The 11,888-nt window shown below is 43.3% G+C and overlaps 2 protein-coding genes across 2 annotated transcripts in view; both read right to left on the reverse strand.

The window, feature by feature from the left end:
- Nucleotides 1-11,238, reverse strand: part of LOC307208845 (pantothenate kinase 3) — a 21,083-nt gene extending 9,845 nt beyond the window's left edge. The window contains exons 1-5 of the mRNA XM_079963844.1: nt 10,598-11,238; nt 4,877-5,229; nt 3,170-3,423; nt 2,244-2,420; nt 941-1,064 (exon numbers count right to left, since the gene is read on the reverse strand). Coding sequence (XP_079819970.1) covers nt 941-1,064; nt 2,244-2,420; nt 3,170-3,423; nt 4,877-5,229; nt 10,598-10,625 — 936 coding nt within the window. The 5' untranslated portion in view covers nt 10,626-11,238. The remainder of the gene's footprint in view (nt 1-940; nt 1,065-2,243; nt 2,421-3,169; nt 3,424-4,876; nt 5,230-10,597) is intronic.
- The window catches only part of LOC307208693 (uncharacterized protein), a 188,950-nt gene extending 177,062 nt beyond the window's left edge, over nt 1-11,888 (reverse strand). The window contains exon 1 of the mRNA XM_079963568.1: nt 11,880-11,888. The gene's annotated coding sequence lies outside the window, so the exon portion shown is untranslated. The remainder of the gene's footprint in view (nt 1-11,879) is intronic.

The following is an 11,888-nucleotide window of genomic DNA, read 5'->3' on the forward strand; positions in this document are numbered from 1 at the left end:
CTCATCTAGCTGGTTTTGAATTTGGTATCTCTGTAATCTTTTTTTCATAGTATCATAGAGCTGGAAGGGGACCCTGAGGATCATCTAGTCCAACCCAAATATGCACCTGTCCCCATACATGGATCAAACCTGCAATCCTGGCATTATCAGCACCACACACTAATCAACTGAGCTATCCATGGTGGAAAGAAGAACACATAAGATTCATAGAATCATAGAGTTGCTCTCCTAGGCATTTTATATAATTGTTGTCAGTGTAACACGGTAGCTATGTGAATGCAAGGGAACAATGGTCAACCAAAGTCATTTCAAGTTGTAAGCAAGGTCCAGGATAGCTAACGTATACCATAGCAACAGGTATTTGCAAACTTAAACGGGATGATTTATATATGCCGCTATATTCTTCATCCTAGACGAGAAGAACAAATTCTTATTTGGATCAAGCAAGTGTAATACAATCGAACCAAGCAACTACTCTGACAGGAGCTGCACTATGTGCCTTCATAGCCCTGTACAATGCTGCTTGATCCATATGCAACAAGGCAGCACTGTAAAGAAGCCGAAGGCAGCAAGCAATATTCCAGATGAGCAACTGCTCTTCCATATTTCCACAAGTTTGCATCTGAAACAGATGGGATGTTTTAGACAGCAGAAAAGACAGAAGTGTGTTCTCACAAAAAAAGATGAAGAACTCAGTAAGGTACATATTTTATATTTAAGCCTTAGTATAAAAATAAAAGCTTATAATAAAACATTCAAAGACCTGAAGACTTTTGATTTAAATAGTGCTTATCAACTTAAATCTCCAAACAGAGAAAAAAGCAGATCCTGAACAGCCACCTCTGATTTGTGAGAGAAAGCACCTGTTAGTTCTCACACTATTCCAATCTGGATTTTAAATGCATTGCAGTCTCTGCTGTTCCTGCCCAACAAAGCTTACCTCATTTACAGCACACATCCGTGCTATAGATCCGATATTATTGGTGATAGTAACCAGTGTAGCTCTAGCCAGGTCTTCCTTACTAACAGATTCCCGCTTTTCCTTGTAGATCATATTCCCAAAGCTAGAAAAAGAGATGCCATAACGTTAGATAATCTTCTGTTAAAAATATAATTTCTATGCTGGTCTTTCTTTCACTTAGGGCACGGATCTCTAGCTGGGGCTGACAAGTGCAGAAACACGGAAATAATATACAACTGTGCTTGCTGACTGCCCAAGGCCCTTCACCTTTCCCAGAAGAACCTAGGCAGCCTTTCATCGCTCCAAGAGTTGAAGGACTCAGGTCAAACTGCGAGGAAAGAGCAACAGTGTTTAAGGCCAAGTCCAACTGTGTTGTGTTAGCAGACACCACTTTCCGTTTCAATGGCTTGAGGTTGGCAGATTTACTTTTAGATTAGCTACCGAACAGGATATGTCTCATGTGTAATTAGAACAAAGAGTACAAACCAGACACAACTGCCTAGTTTAATTCTTTGTTATTATGCAGGCATGGGCCATATTTTGGAAGCTCATGCACTACAGGCATGCACCATATGGGTGTCTTAAATTGGTTTCACTGCATCAATGTACGTAGGCTAAAATTTAAGTGGCAGTACAGTGGTGCCCCGCAAGACGAATGCCTCGCAAGACGAAAAACTCGCTAGACGAAAGAGTTTTCCGTCTTTTGAGGTGCTTCGCAAGGCGAATTTCCCTATGGGCTTGCTTCGCAAGACGAAACGTCGGGCGAGTTCTTGCGAGTTTTCCCCCATTTCCCCCCCTTTTTCTAAGCCGCTAAGCCGCTAATAGCGCTAAGCCGCTAATAGCCGTGCTTCGCAAGACGAAAAAACCGCAAGACGAAGAGACTCGCGGAACGAATTAATTTCGTCTTGCGAGGCACCACTGTACTTTAAGTTAACTAAACCACTGTGTGCAGTGCATAGAATAAATCTGGAGGTGGAGCAGGGAAGCTCTGTTCCCCATGTGACAAATGCTAAGTTGGATACAATTTGTGTTTCCTCTTATGTATCTGTAAATAAATAGATTAAGTAAACACATCACATTTTAAAATTCCTTATTAGGTGATCTAATTAAAAATCAATGGGTTATAGCCAATTAAGTTCGACTCAATTAAATCAATGGTCCTAAGTTAGTCATGTCAGCTGATTTCAGTGTATGACTAACATTGGAACAACCCATCTTTTTAAAGGCCTCTTAAATCCAGCAATTTTTTTTATGGTGCTGTGTATTCTCCTACAACACCTACCTAGATGCCACTGCCCACCCTGGCAAGCCAAACCGTTCATAATCTCCTCCATAAATATCCCGGACTAGCTTGTCGGCATGTGTACTTTCCCCTTTAGATGCCATTTCTAGAGCTTCTTCAAAACTTTCACATCCAGTCAGCAAGCTGCACAAGCCAAGAAAGGTCCCACCACCTAGACTGGTGTGAAAAAAGAAAGAAAACGCATTGGCTTGTAAATTGCATATTTAAAATTAACAATTTTAATTCTAGACATCTTACCTGTGCAACCCAGGAAATAAATTGAATACGCTCAACTGACTACAATCTACATAAGGACTTAGGCAAAACACATTCCTAGTGAAAAATTAATAATAAGCTGTTCATTCTTAGTTGTTGCGCACCATATCATCAAAGTTCTTGGTGGGCAGTATTAGAAAATCAGGAACAGCAACACCAACCGAAACAATTATTATGGAACCCAGCTCAAGCACTTATCTTTCGAGGTGCCTCTCCCAGCCAAGGAAGCTGAAATGGTGTTTAGGGTAACCACAAATATCCTGTCAACTAGGACAGGTTTTTGTAATTGTGTCTGTAGCAAGAGCCATGAGCAGCTTGATAGTCCTAATAAAAACCAGAATAAATCTTCCCAAATCCTGGTATTTTCTTCCTTTCTTTTTAAAAATATTCCATTTTTTTAACCAAGCTGCCTATAATATAATAAAAAATGTTAAAGTTATTTTGTGAAGGTGGTTAACCAAAAAATGAAAAGGTAACTCTAAAAAAGAATTCACACTGCTCTTAAGACAGGAAAGCTAAACACACTGCAAAATAAAAAGATACTTCTGAATGGCAATTTCTTCAATGATGTATGCATTTGAAAGAGACTCATGAACACAGATTTATCATTTCATTTAATAGCTTGTTCTGGCATTCTTTAAATTCTCTACCTTGTTCCAGTTACTCTCTTATAGTTGTCTCTGGAATGGACAGCTAAAATACTGACTCCTGAACCAATGTTTACAACCAGCAACGGGTATGGATCATCCAGGTTAAAAGGCATCTTTTGGCATCTTTCAGGTTCTGATGCGTTTTCAAAATAGTAGCACTCTGCCTGGCCATTAAAACTGACAGAATCTATGTACAGCAAGCCTTTGACAAGGCAGTCAAGTTCATCCAGTTTGTGCAGCTGGAGGTCTCCAATCTGCAAAATTGCAAAAGAGACATTATTATGGCTTCTTCTCATCACAAAATGATATCAGCTTAAGTCAAATTCACTCAGATGCAGGTTTTAAAAGACTACAGTTGTTATACAAGCAGATGAATTAGTTATTGTGTCTTTATTTTCAAAATAATCAAGCCAGTAAGTAGTAAGAAACCCACAAAACTCCTAGACTTTCATCAGCTTCTCTATTTCTGGCATATATATTAACAGTAGTTTTCATTTCCTGCAAATATTTCAAAACAGTTTCTCAAAATTAGCTTCTCAAATTCTTTTTCTCTCTTTTGTCGCTTTTTTTATCCAAATCAGATGAAGCATTGCAAATTAAGAACATGCAAGGCCCACACAACTCTTCTGCAGGCTATATGCACTCAATTTCTACTTGCAGACCATTTTTGACAACACTTTAAATACAGTGGTGCCTTGCAAGATGAAATTAATTCGTTCCGCGAGTTGCTTCGTCTTGCGATTTTTTTCGTCTTGCGGAGCGCAGATTCCCCGGGTATTAACGGCTTCAAGAAAAAGGAAGCAAACCCGCAAGACGTTTTCGTCTTGCGAAGCAAGCCCATAGGGAAATTCGTCTTGCGAAGCACCTCGAAAAACGGAAAACCCTTTCGTCTAGCGAGTTTTTCGTCTTGCGAGGCATTCGTCTTGCGGGGCACCACTGTAAAACTTTATGACTCGGCTAACTCCACCTACACTCACTGTCAAAAGACTGGATGAGAAAGGAAGTCATCATACATCCACTATTTAAGTATAATGTTCACTGCTATTCCAGAACTACCCAGGAAAGGACTGACCTTAATTCTTTTATAAAAATGGTACAGTCATTGTTCTTAAAGGGTTAGATGACTGCAGACAGAAGTAGGCAACTCATGACAATAGACAATCCATAGCAAGGAAGTGTGGCCCACATATTACATGCACCCAGGACTGAAAAAAATCCTGAGTATGCAAAACATTTCTGGTTGTTTTCCAACCCTGCATACAAATATTGGGTTCTGGGGGCTCCTATCAAAGGAAAATGAGAGATGAATGCTAACTGTCAACGGTGCAATGGCTAAAAATCTACGTGCTCAAATTTTGACCATGATATAGCACAACTTTCTGGTCTATATCAGAGGAAGAAGAGCTTGTTAGTCACTGATTCTGAATTAATGTCGTTATTAATGCAGTTATAAGGAAAACAAAGGACTATTTTGAAAGCAGATGTAGAGGCAGGACAAAAATTGTTTCCAGCATGTTGTCACTGCCATGCATGCAAAGATCTTACGCAAAGAGGTCCAAAGTACTAATTCAGAAGTATTCTGGCCCATCAGATCTTTGCCTATGATAGCAAAGGCAATGCTTTCAGAGACTTATTACTTAATCACCACAGACTATAATGTACTTCAAGAACAGATTATGTAACATAGGATGCAACAGAACTACCTACTGTGCGAAAATCTTCTTCAAACTTATAGGCACCACCGCCAGTGGCACAGAGCACCGTATGCAGCGTTGAGAAGTTTTTACTTCTTCCCATTTGAATAAAAGTAGGCAGATCATGGGTTGGGAATCGGATAAAGTGCAAGTTTCCCTTTCGCCCAAAAAGTATCAAGTCCTTGAGTTCAAGGTGGACATCCCGAATACCAGTGGACCCATAGGCTATGTTTGATGTCAAATATTTGCGAATACTTTTCAAGCTTTCAACTTCTTCCTGCTCTTCTTCTGCAGTGATATCGATAGGTTCAAAATATGCAAGTTTCACGAGGGTTCCTCCAATGTCCATACCAAACCATGGGAAAGCTGTGGTGAAACAAAGTTACTTGTTAGAGAATCATATGCATATGAAAATTGAGAATGATTGTCTTCTCTGCTGCCAGCACCTTAACAGTCTCTCTTCTGTCTTTCTAAGCAATTAGCAAAAACTGCCTGACATCATAAGAAATGTGGAACAGATCACTCCTATGTATCCACTTTTGTTAGCACATTTGAGCCCGTAATGACAAACCAACTGCATGCTACAAACAACCGAAAAGCTAATCACAATCCAAACATGGATTTCTTAAAAAGTGAATTATACCACTTGGAAAGTAGACTTTTTCCAGATGTGAAAAGAGTGAAAAACACTCTTTTCACAACTGATTTACTTTGTGAGTCAAAATGTTTGTAAATCATGCTGATTTCTTTTTTAGAAAGGCAGAACAGAAGTCAAGTAAGTAAGACGATTTTGCTCTTAACCCTACTATGTAGTAAACAGAAATGTGAATTCTTTATAAGGACTGGCGGGGGGCGGGGGTGGGACGACTTCTAAGAATAGCATCCATAAGGTTAAATAATCTGCTGCTCTGTCAATCCAAACATTTATAGGTCCCTGAAAAGCTACTATTTTCAATCTTACACACACTTACTTGGAAGTAAGTCCCACTGAACTGTCCTTCTGAGAACAGTAATGTAAATATGCAATTTAATATATATTAATATATACCCCTATATTGTATAGGCTTAACCATTACTTCAACATACTTCCCACTTGGAAGATTTTTCAGAAACCCTTTAGGTAGCTTTCTCCTCACCTTGCAATTATAAAACTGGAATCCCTGCTCCCTTAAAGTACTTGGACATAAGCAACTTGTTTATAACTCTTCAGCTCTGGATAATAAAAGATTGACTAAGGACATCCAGTAATCTTTGAACCTTGGTTGTTCCTGACAACAAGATAGCTATAACTTTTAGCCATAAAGATGAACACTCACATTTACTTGTGGTTAGTTATTAAGTCCATATTAATGTTTTGTGGGTGGGCAATATCTTTTTATAAAATAGCTGCTTATGAGACATGAAGGGATGTCTTATGAGACCTGAAGGCATGTCTTATGAGACATGAAGGCATGTCTTATGAGACATGAAGGCGGTTTTCTTTGAAGTATTTTCTTCAGAACAGCAGTGGGGAAGCTGTGGTAGCAGTTTCCTCACAAAGGTTGCGCTACAGATGCCAACAATGTATGAAACTCTTTTTTGCAAAAGACTTTTGTACTAGATTTATCATGGGTCGAGACCTCATGACGCTCAATTTAGGGTTGACTGGTATCGAGTCTTCTTTAGCATTCTCCCCACTGTCATCAATGAAGCAATTCAGGAAGTTTAGTCCATACACTGGAAAATTCTTTATGAAACACAGCTGCATGCATGCAGTAAAGCAGAAAAAGGAAATTTCAACATGCCAGTGTTTACAGACTATGGCTTGCACCCACTGTAACTCTAAGTAGCCATCTCCCACTCTCCTTGCCCCACACAGCCCTTACATCTGTTCTGGGGGTTCCACCAATGCTCCAGAATAGATCTGGGGAGGGCAGGGGCACAGAGAAGAGGGAAAACCCCCCTGCGCAAGTGTAAATTACAGTGGTGCCCCGCAAGACGAACGCCTCGCAAGACGGAAAACCCGCTAGACGAAAGGTTTTTCCATTTTGGAGGCGCTTCGTAAAACGAATTTCCCTATGGGCTTGCTTAGCAAGACGAAAATGTCTTGCGAGTTCCTGCGGGGTTTTTTTCCCTCCCCCCCCCTTTTCCTAAGCCGCTTATCAGCTGATCCGCTAAAAGCAGCTAAACCGCTAATAGCGCTAATCCGCTAAGCTGTCAATGGGCTTGCTTCGCAAGACGAAAAAACCGCTATACGAAGAGCCTCACGGAACGGATTAATTTCGTCTTACGAGGCACCACTGTATTGTGCTGTTGGGACAGTTACTTAGTATGACATTGGATACAAGCCTATGAGTTGTAGCCAATTAAACTGTACTCAATAATAGAACCATTGAAATAAATGGGCCTAAGTTAGTGAGGGTCATTATTTTCAATGGGTCTAACTCTTGAGAATGACCAACCACATGGGTTGTATCCTAGGGTGGAATTACACTGCCTAATGTCACCATCAGATACAACCCACTGCTTCTTAGTGAGCAAAAACGTCAGCTAATGGAAAGCAGCACCTGCAAATCTGGTGGAACCAGAAATTATTTCTGTCGTGCGGCTGTGCTCACAGGAATATGAGCATAGGCTTAATTTGAAGAATACAGATTCATATGTAACATTAGGTGATTATTTCTACATATGCAAAGTGCGTAATAGCCAAGCAAGTGCTAAGCAGTGGTTAAGTCTTTTGAGACAAGGTTTATGAATCTAGACAAATGTCACAGGAAATGTAGTAAAATCTTCACTGGCAACTCAGACATGGCTGCCTGATGTTAGATTACTTATGTGGCAATTCTAACTACACTTACTAGGCAGCAAGACTTACTAAACTAAATGGGACATGTACAGAATTGAGGTATCTGCCAGGTATACGTCTGCGTTTAAATAAATGGCGTTTCCGTGCACTCTGGCTTCCGTCATGGTGTTCTGTTGCGCCATAAGTGGTTTAGTCATGCTGGCCACATGACCTGGAAAGCTGTCTGTTGACAAACACCAGCTCCTTTGGCCTGAAGTGAGATGAGCGCTGAACCCCATTGTCACCTTTGACTGGACTTAACTGTCAAAGACCCCTGGACATTACCTTTTTTTTACCTTAGAGGTAAAGGGACCCCTGACCATTAGGTCCAGTCGTGGCCGACTCTGGGGTTGCAGTGCTCATCTTGCTTTGCTGGCCAAAGGAGCCGGTGTACAGCTTCTGGGTCATGTGGCCAGCATGACTAAGCCACTTCTGGCGAACCAGAACAGCAAACCAAAATGTCGTTTACCTTCCTGCTGGAGCGGTACCTATTTATCTACTTGCATTTTGACATGCTTTCGAACTGCTAGGTTGGCAGGAGCAGGGACCGAGCAACAGGAGCTCACCCCATCGTGGGGATTCGTACCACCGACCTTCTGATCGGCAAGCCCTAGATTCTGTGGTTTAACCCACAGCGCCACCCGCGTCCCTTTTTTTACCTTACCTGTGCTTAAATAATTTGTCAGGCAGGAAATGTATGCTTACAGAAATAAAAATAAGTTCAAGATGCATTCCTATAAATGTTAAATGAATTGTTCTTGTTGTTCTTATTAAACATTTGGTGTGTTTTGTTGCTTACTTTGGAGCACAGCTCCCTCAACTTTTGTTACAACACTCAGAATGCAGGAAAGTGTAAACCTAACTATGTTCACATATAACCATGAACAAAAGTATGAGCTGCTTACCAGTGGTCTATAAATCTGCTGGAAAGCATTTTATGAGTAGAGTAATTGTCAAAAGGAACAACAGAATGAGTGAGTGACAATTAACATTTAACCTCCCTTTTGTGCAAAGTCACCATGGCAGTTGGCACTTTCTTGGAGCTTTTTTTTTTATTCATTAATGTGACACTGGACATTTGAGAAAGAAACATTGTATAAGCTCAGTTAGCAAAGGAAAAAACCCAAAGAGTAAGATTTGTATAAGAAAGCTCTTGCAACTATTTAGAAAGAGTCTGCTTCTATTAAGTTTACTAGATACAATTTCCCATTTTACTAAGTTATTCAGTTTAAATTCCAGACTCCTACAGTATTCTCCTTCCAGGATCAAAGGGCAAGAGGCATATGCCACATCTGCAAGAATTTTGCAAGACTATCTTTTATTTTGGTAGTGTTTACAGTTGACTATCTCCTATATATTTTTATAAAACACTGGTAAATGCAATCACATGTTCCTAAAATGTAATTTCTTATACTTCTCTCATGCCACTATTTAAAAAACAGCAGTTTCTTAGAAAACATGTATCAAAATTAAAAGGAACCAATTGCCTACCCTTGGGGCCCTACTGCGCATGCCATTCAGGGCAAAAGGTAAAAAGGGTAGGTGGGTAAAACACTCCTTTGTTAAACTACTGGTAAGTCCAGCGTGGCTTTAAGAAAATTCATTGCTTGGTAGACTGCAGTCCTATCTATCCTTATGTCAGGAATAACACAAGTGGGACTTACTTCCAAGAATGCATGCGTGTGACTGAACAGCTTATTTGTTGTTGTTTTTTAAGTGCTCCCCAAAGTCTGTCACAGTATGACTTAAAACAGGAATGTGCTAATAACTGCACAGGAACTTAATCCTAGCTTCTACTGCAATGTCCCTGAGAAGATTTGTATTATTAAAGTTCCTTATAGGACTATATGAAATAATATATTAAGCAACTAAAATAATTCACAGTATTAAAAAAGATCTTCTATGAAAAAATCTGTTTCCAATTTTCACAATCACACACCCACTGAAAACATGTAAACTTTAATTTACATGAAGGGCCAGTGGCTGTAGAAAGGGGAGAAAAAGGAAGCAGGGATATCATCCTTTCATCACTTGACACCAGCTATTTCCTCAAGGTGCATCAGAGGGAGAGAATAAAAGCATGGCCACTCCAGGGCCTTTCTTGAGACCTCTTCCTGTACTCTTACCATTCCAGCTGACAGAGCTTTGGAATCAGTGCCTGAGTTGGCTTTCTTTCCTCTTCCCTGCCAATCACTTTTGTGACATATATTTTAAATTGGCTGTTGGCCATTGGCCTGAGGGCAGAGTATTGATATTTGGACATCTTTTAGGCAGAAGAGGAGGGAAATGTACCAAATAACTATGTAGCAGTTCAAACATCACATCATATTTTAAAGAGGACTACTGTAGGGAAAATATGACAAAAGCACATAGGTCAGAGACAGCATCATATACAGACCCAATTCACTGGAACACTATTTGATGGCAGTTTCCTAGCACACACACCACGTGAACACAAAACAAAACAGAAATGTGTGCAGGTATCAGACAGGACAACCTGCACATCATTTCCACATTTTGATAGACTGGAGTGTTTCCTACAGAGAAAATGCATACTGTGTAAAAGTGGCGCGGACACAGCCATCCCTTACTACTCACTGAAACCCAGTCAAGTTCTTAACAATAAAGGAAAAGCAAACTTCACCGCATTGGCTCCCCGCTCCTTCTACAAATCTCAACCCATGCATGTGCCTCTGGCTACCAGAACACCACAGATGCAAAACCCAACACCGACTGGCTTATTTTTGTGTGAGCCAACGCCAAGCAAAGCGGCGTGGCACTTCCCCTCCTGGTTTGACCACCCCCGGGTTTTCGTTTTAAAAAGCGAGCCGACACCTGCTGCAGCCCCGGAGAAGAGAAGGGAAGGGAAGGGAAGGGAAGGAGGGCTTGGCAGGAAGAGGGAAATCTTACACGGCTTCTTTGCATCTTTGATCTTCATGACTCCGCCGCGGCGCTCCCGGCGGCGGTACCTCCGCTCGAGCCCCGTCGCGGGCTTCCCGTGCCTTGGGTGATGCCCCTGGAGGAAGAGGAGAGGGGGCGGCGGCGGCGGCGGGGCTGGCGGCTCGATGTTACGCTCTCCGGAGAGAGGCGAGGGCGCGCGCCGGCCTGACAGGAGGCGCTCCGAGGGCGGGGAAGGCGAGAGGGGGGGGAGGAGGAGGAGGAGGAGGCCGACGCTCGCTCGCTCGCTCGCTGGGCTGAGGGGACCCGGGGAGAGGCCAGGCGGGGCCGGCGGGGTTGTTAACGCCCTTCCCGCGAGCGGCTCATGGGGCTGCGCTGCCGCTGGGTGGCCCCTCAGGGAGAAAGAGGAGGAGGAGGCGGGACCCGCCGCCGCGCCAGCCCCACCCACACACTCGGCACCACCGCCACTTCACCGGCCGCCGCCGCCGCCCCCCCCCCCACCTCCTCCCCTTCACTAGACGCCCGCTAACATAAAACAACGGCCGGCCGCCGGGCGGTGGGTGGGGCTGGGGCTCCGGAGGCTCCGGAGAGGGCCGCGCTGACGATGCCACAACGCCGCCCGCCTCCTCCTCCCTCTCCCTCCACCCGAGGCACGGGACCCGCGCAAGGGCAGCTGGGAAAGGAGAAAGGAGGCGGGGTCGGTGGCTCCGAACTTCTCCGGCCTACGCCTCCCAGAGCGCACCGCGAGGTCCCTCCCGCTCCTGGGCCACTCTGCGCTCGCTAAGCATGCCGGGAGCTTTCGTAGTTCCGAGGGTCGGAAAGGGAGGCCATTTTCTCGCGGAGGCTTTTTTTTCCCCCCACAGCGTAAAGCGCACTCGGTGGAACGCTCCCTACAACTCCCCCTCCCACCCTCGCTTTTACCTTCGCCGCAAGAAACACGCCACTCACCCCACAGCGAACCAGCCAATGGCAAGCGAGGATTTCCCTGCTCCACCTCCCCTCGCCTCTAGGTGTGATTCTGTTGGCGGAAAGCGCCTCCTAGTGGTCACGCTTGATAGGCGGCGGGGGCGGCGGCGCGCATTCGCGGGGCGGGGCGGGGCGGGCTGGGGGTCAAATTGAATTTATTCTTTCTCGGAAGGTAACGAAGTAAAAGTCGGTTGAAATAAAAAGGGTATTCTTCGTTTGCATGATTTCTTCTTCTTCTTTTGCAAGGAACGCCTCCTAAGCCACCATCAAACTCACTGTCGAAGGCAAAACAAAATAAAAAAATTCCTTCCAGTAGCACCTTAAAGACCAACTAAGT

The sequence above is a fragment of the Podarcis cretensis genome (assembly GCF_951804945.1).
Source record: "Podarcis cretensis genome assembly, chromosome: 2".
Lineage (NCBI taxonomy): Eukaryota > Metazoa > Chordata > Lepidosauria > Squamata > Lacertidae > Podarcis > Podarcis cretensis.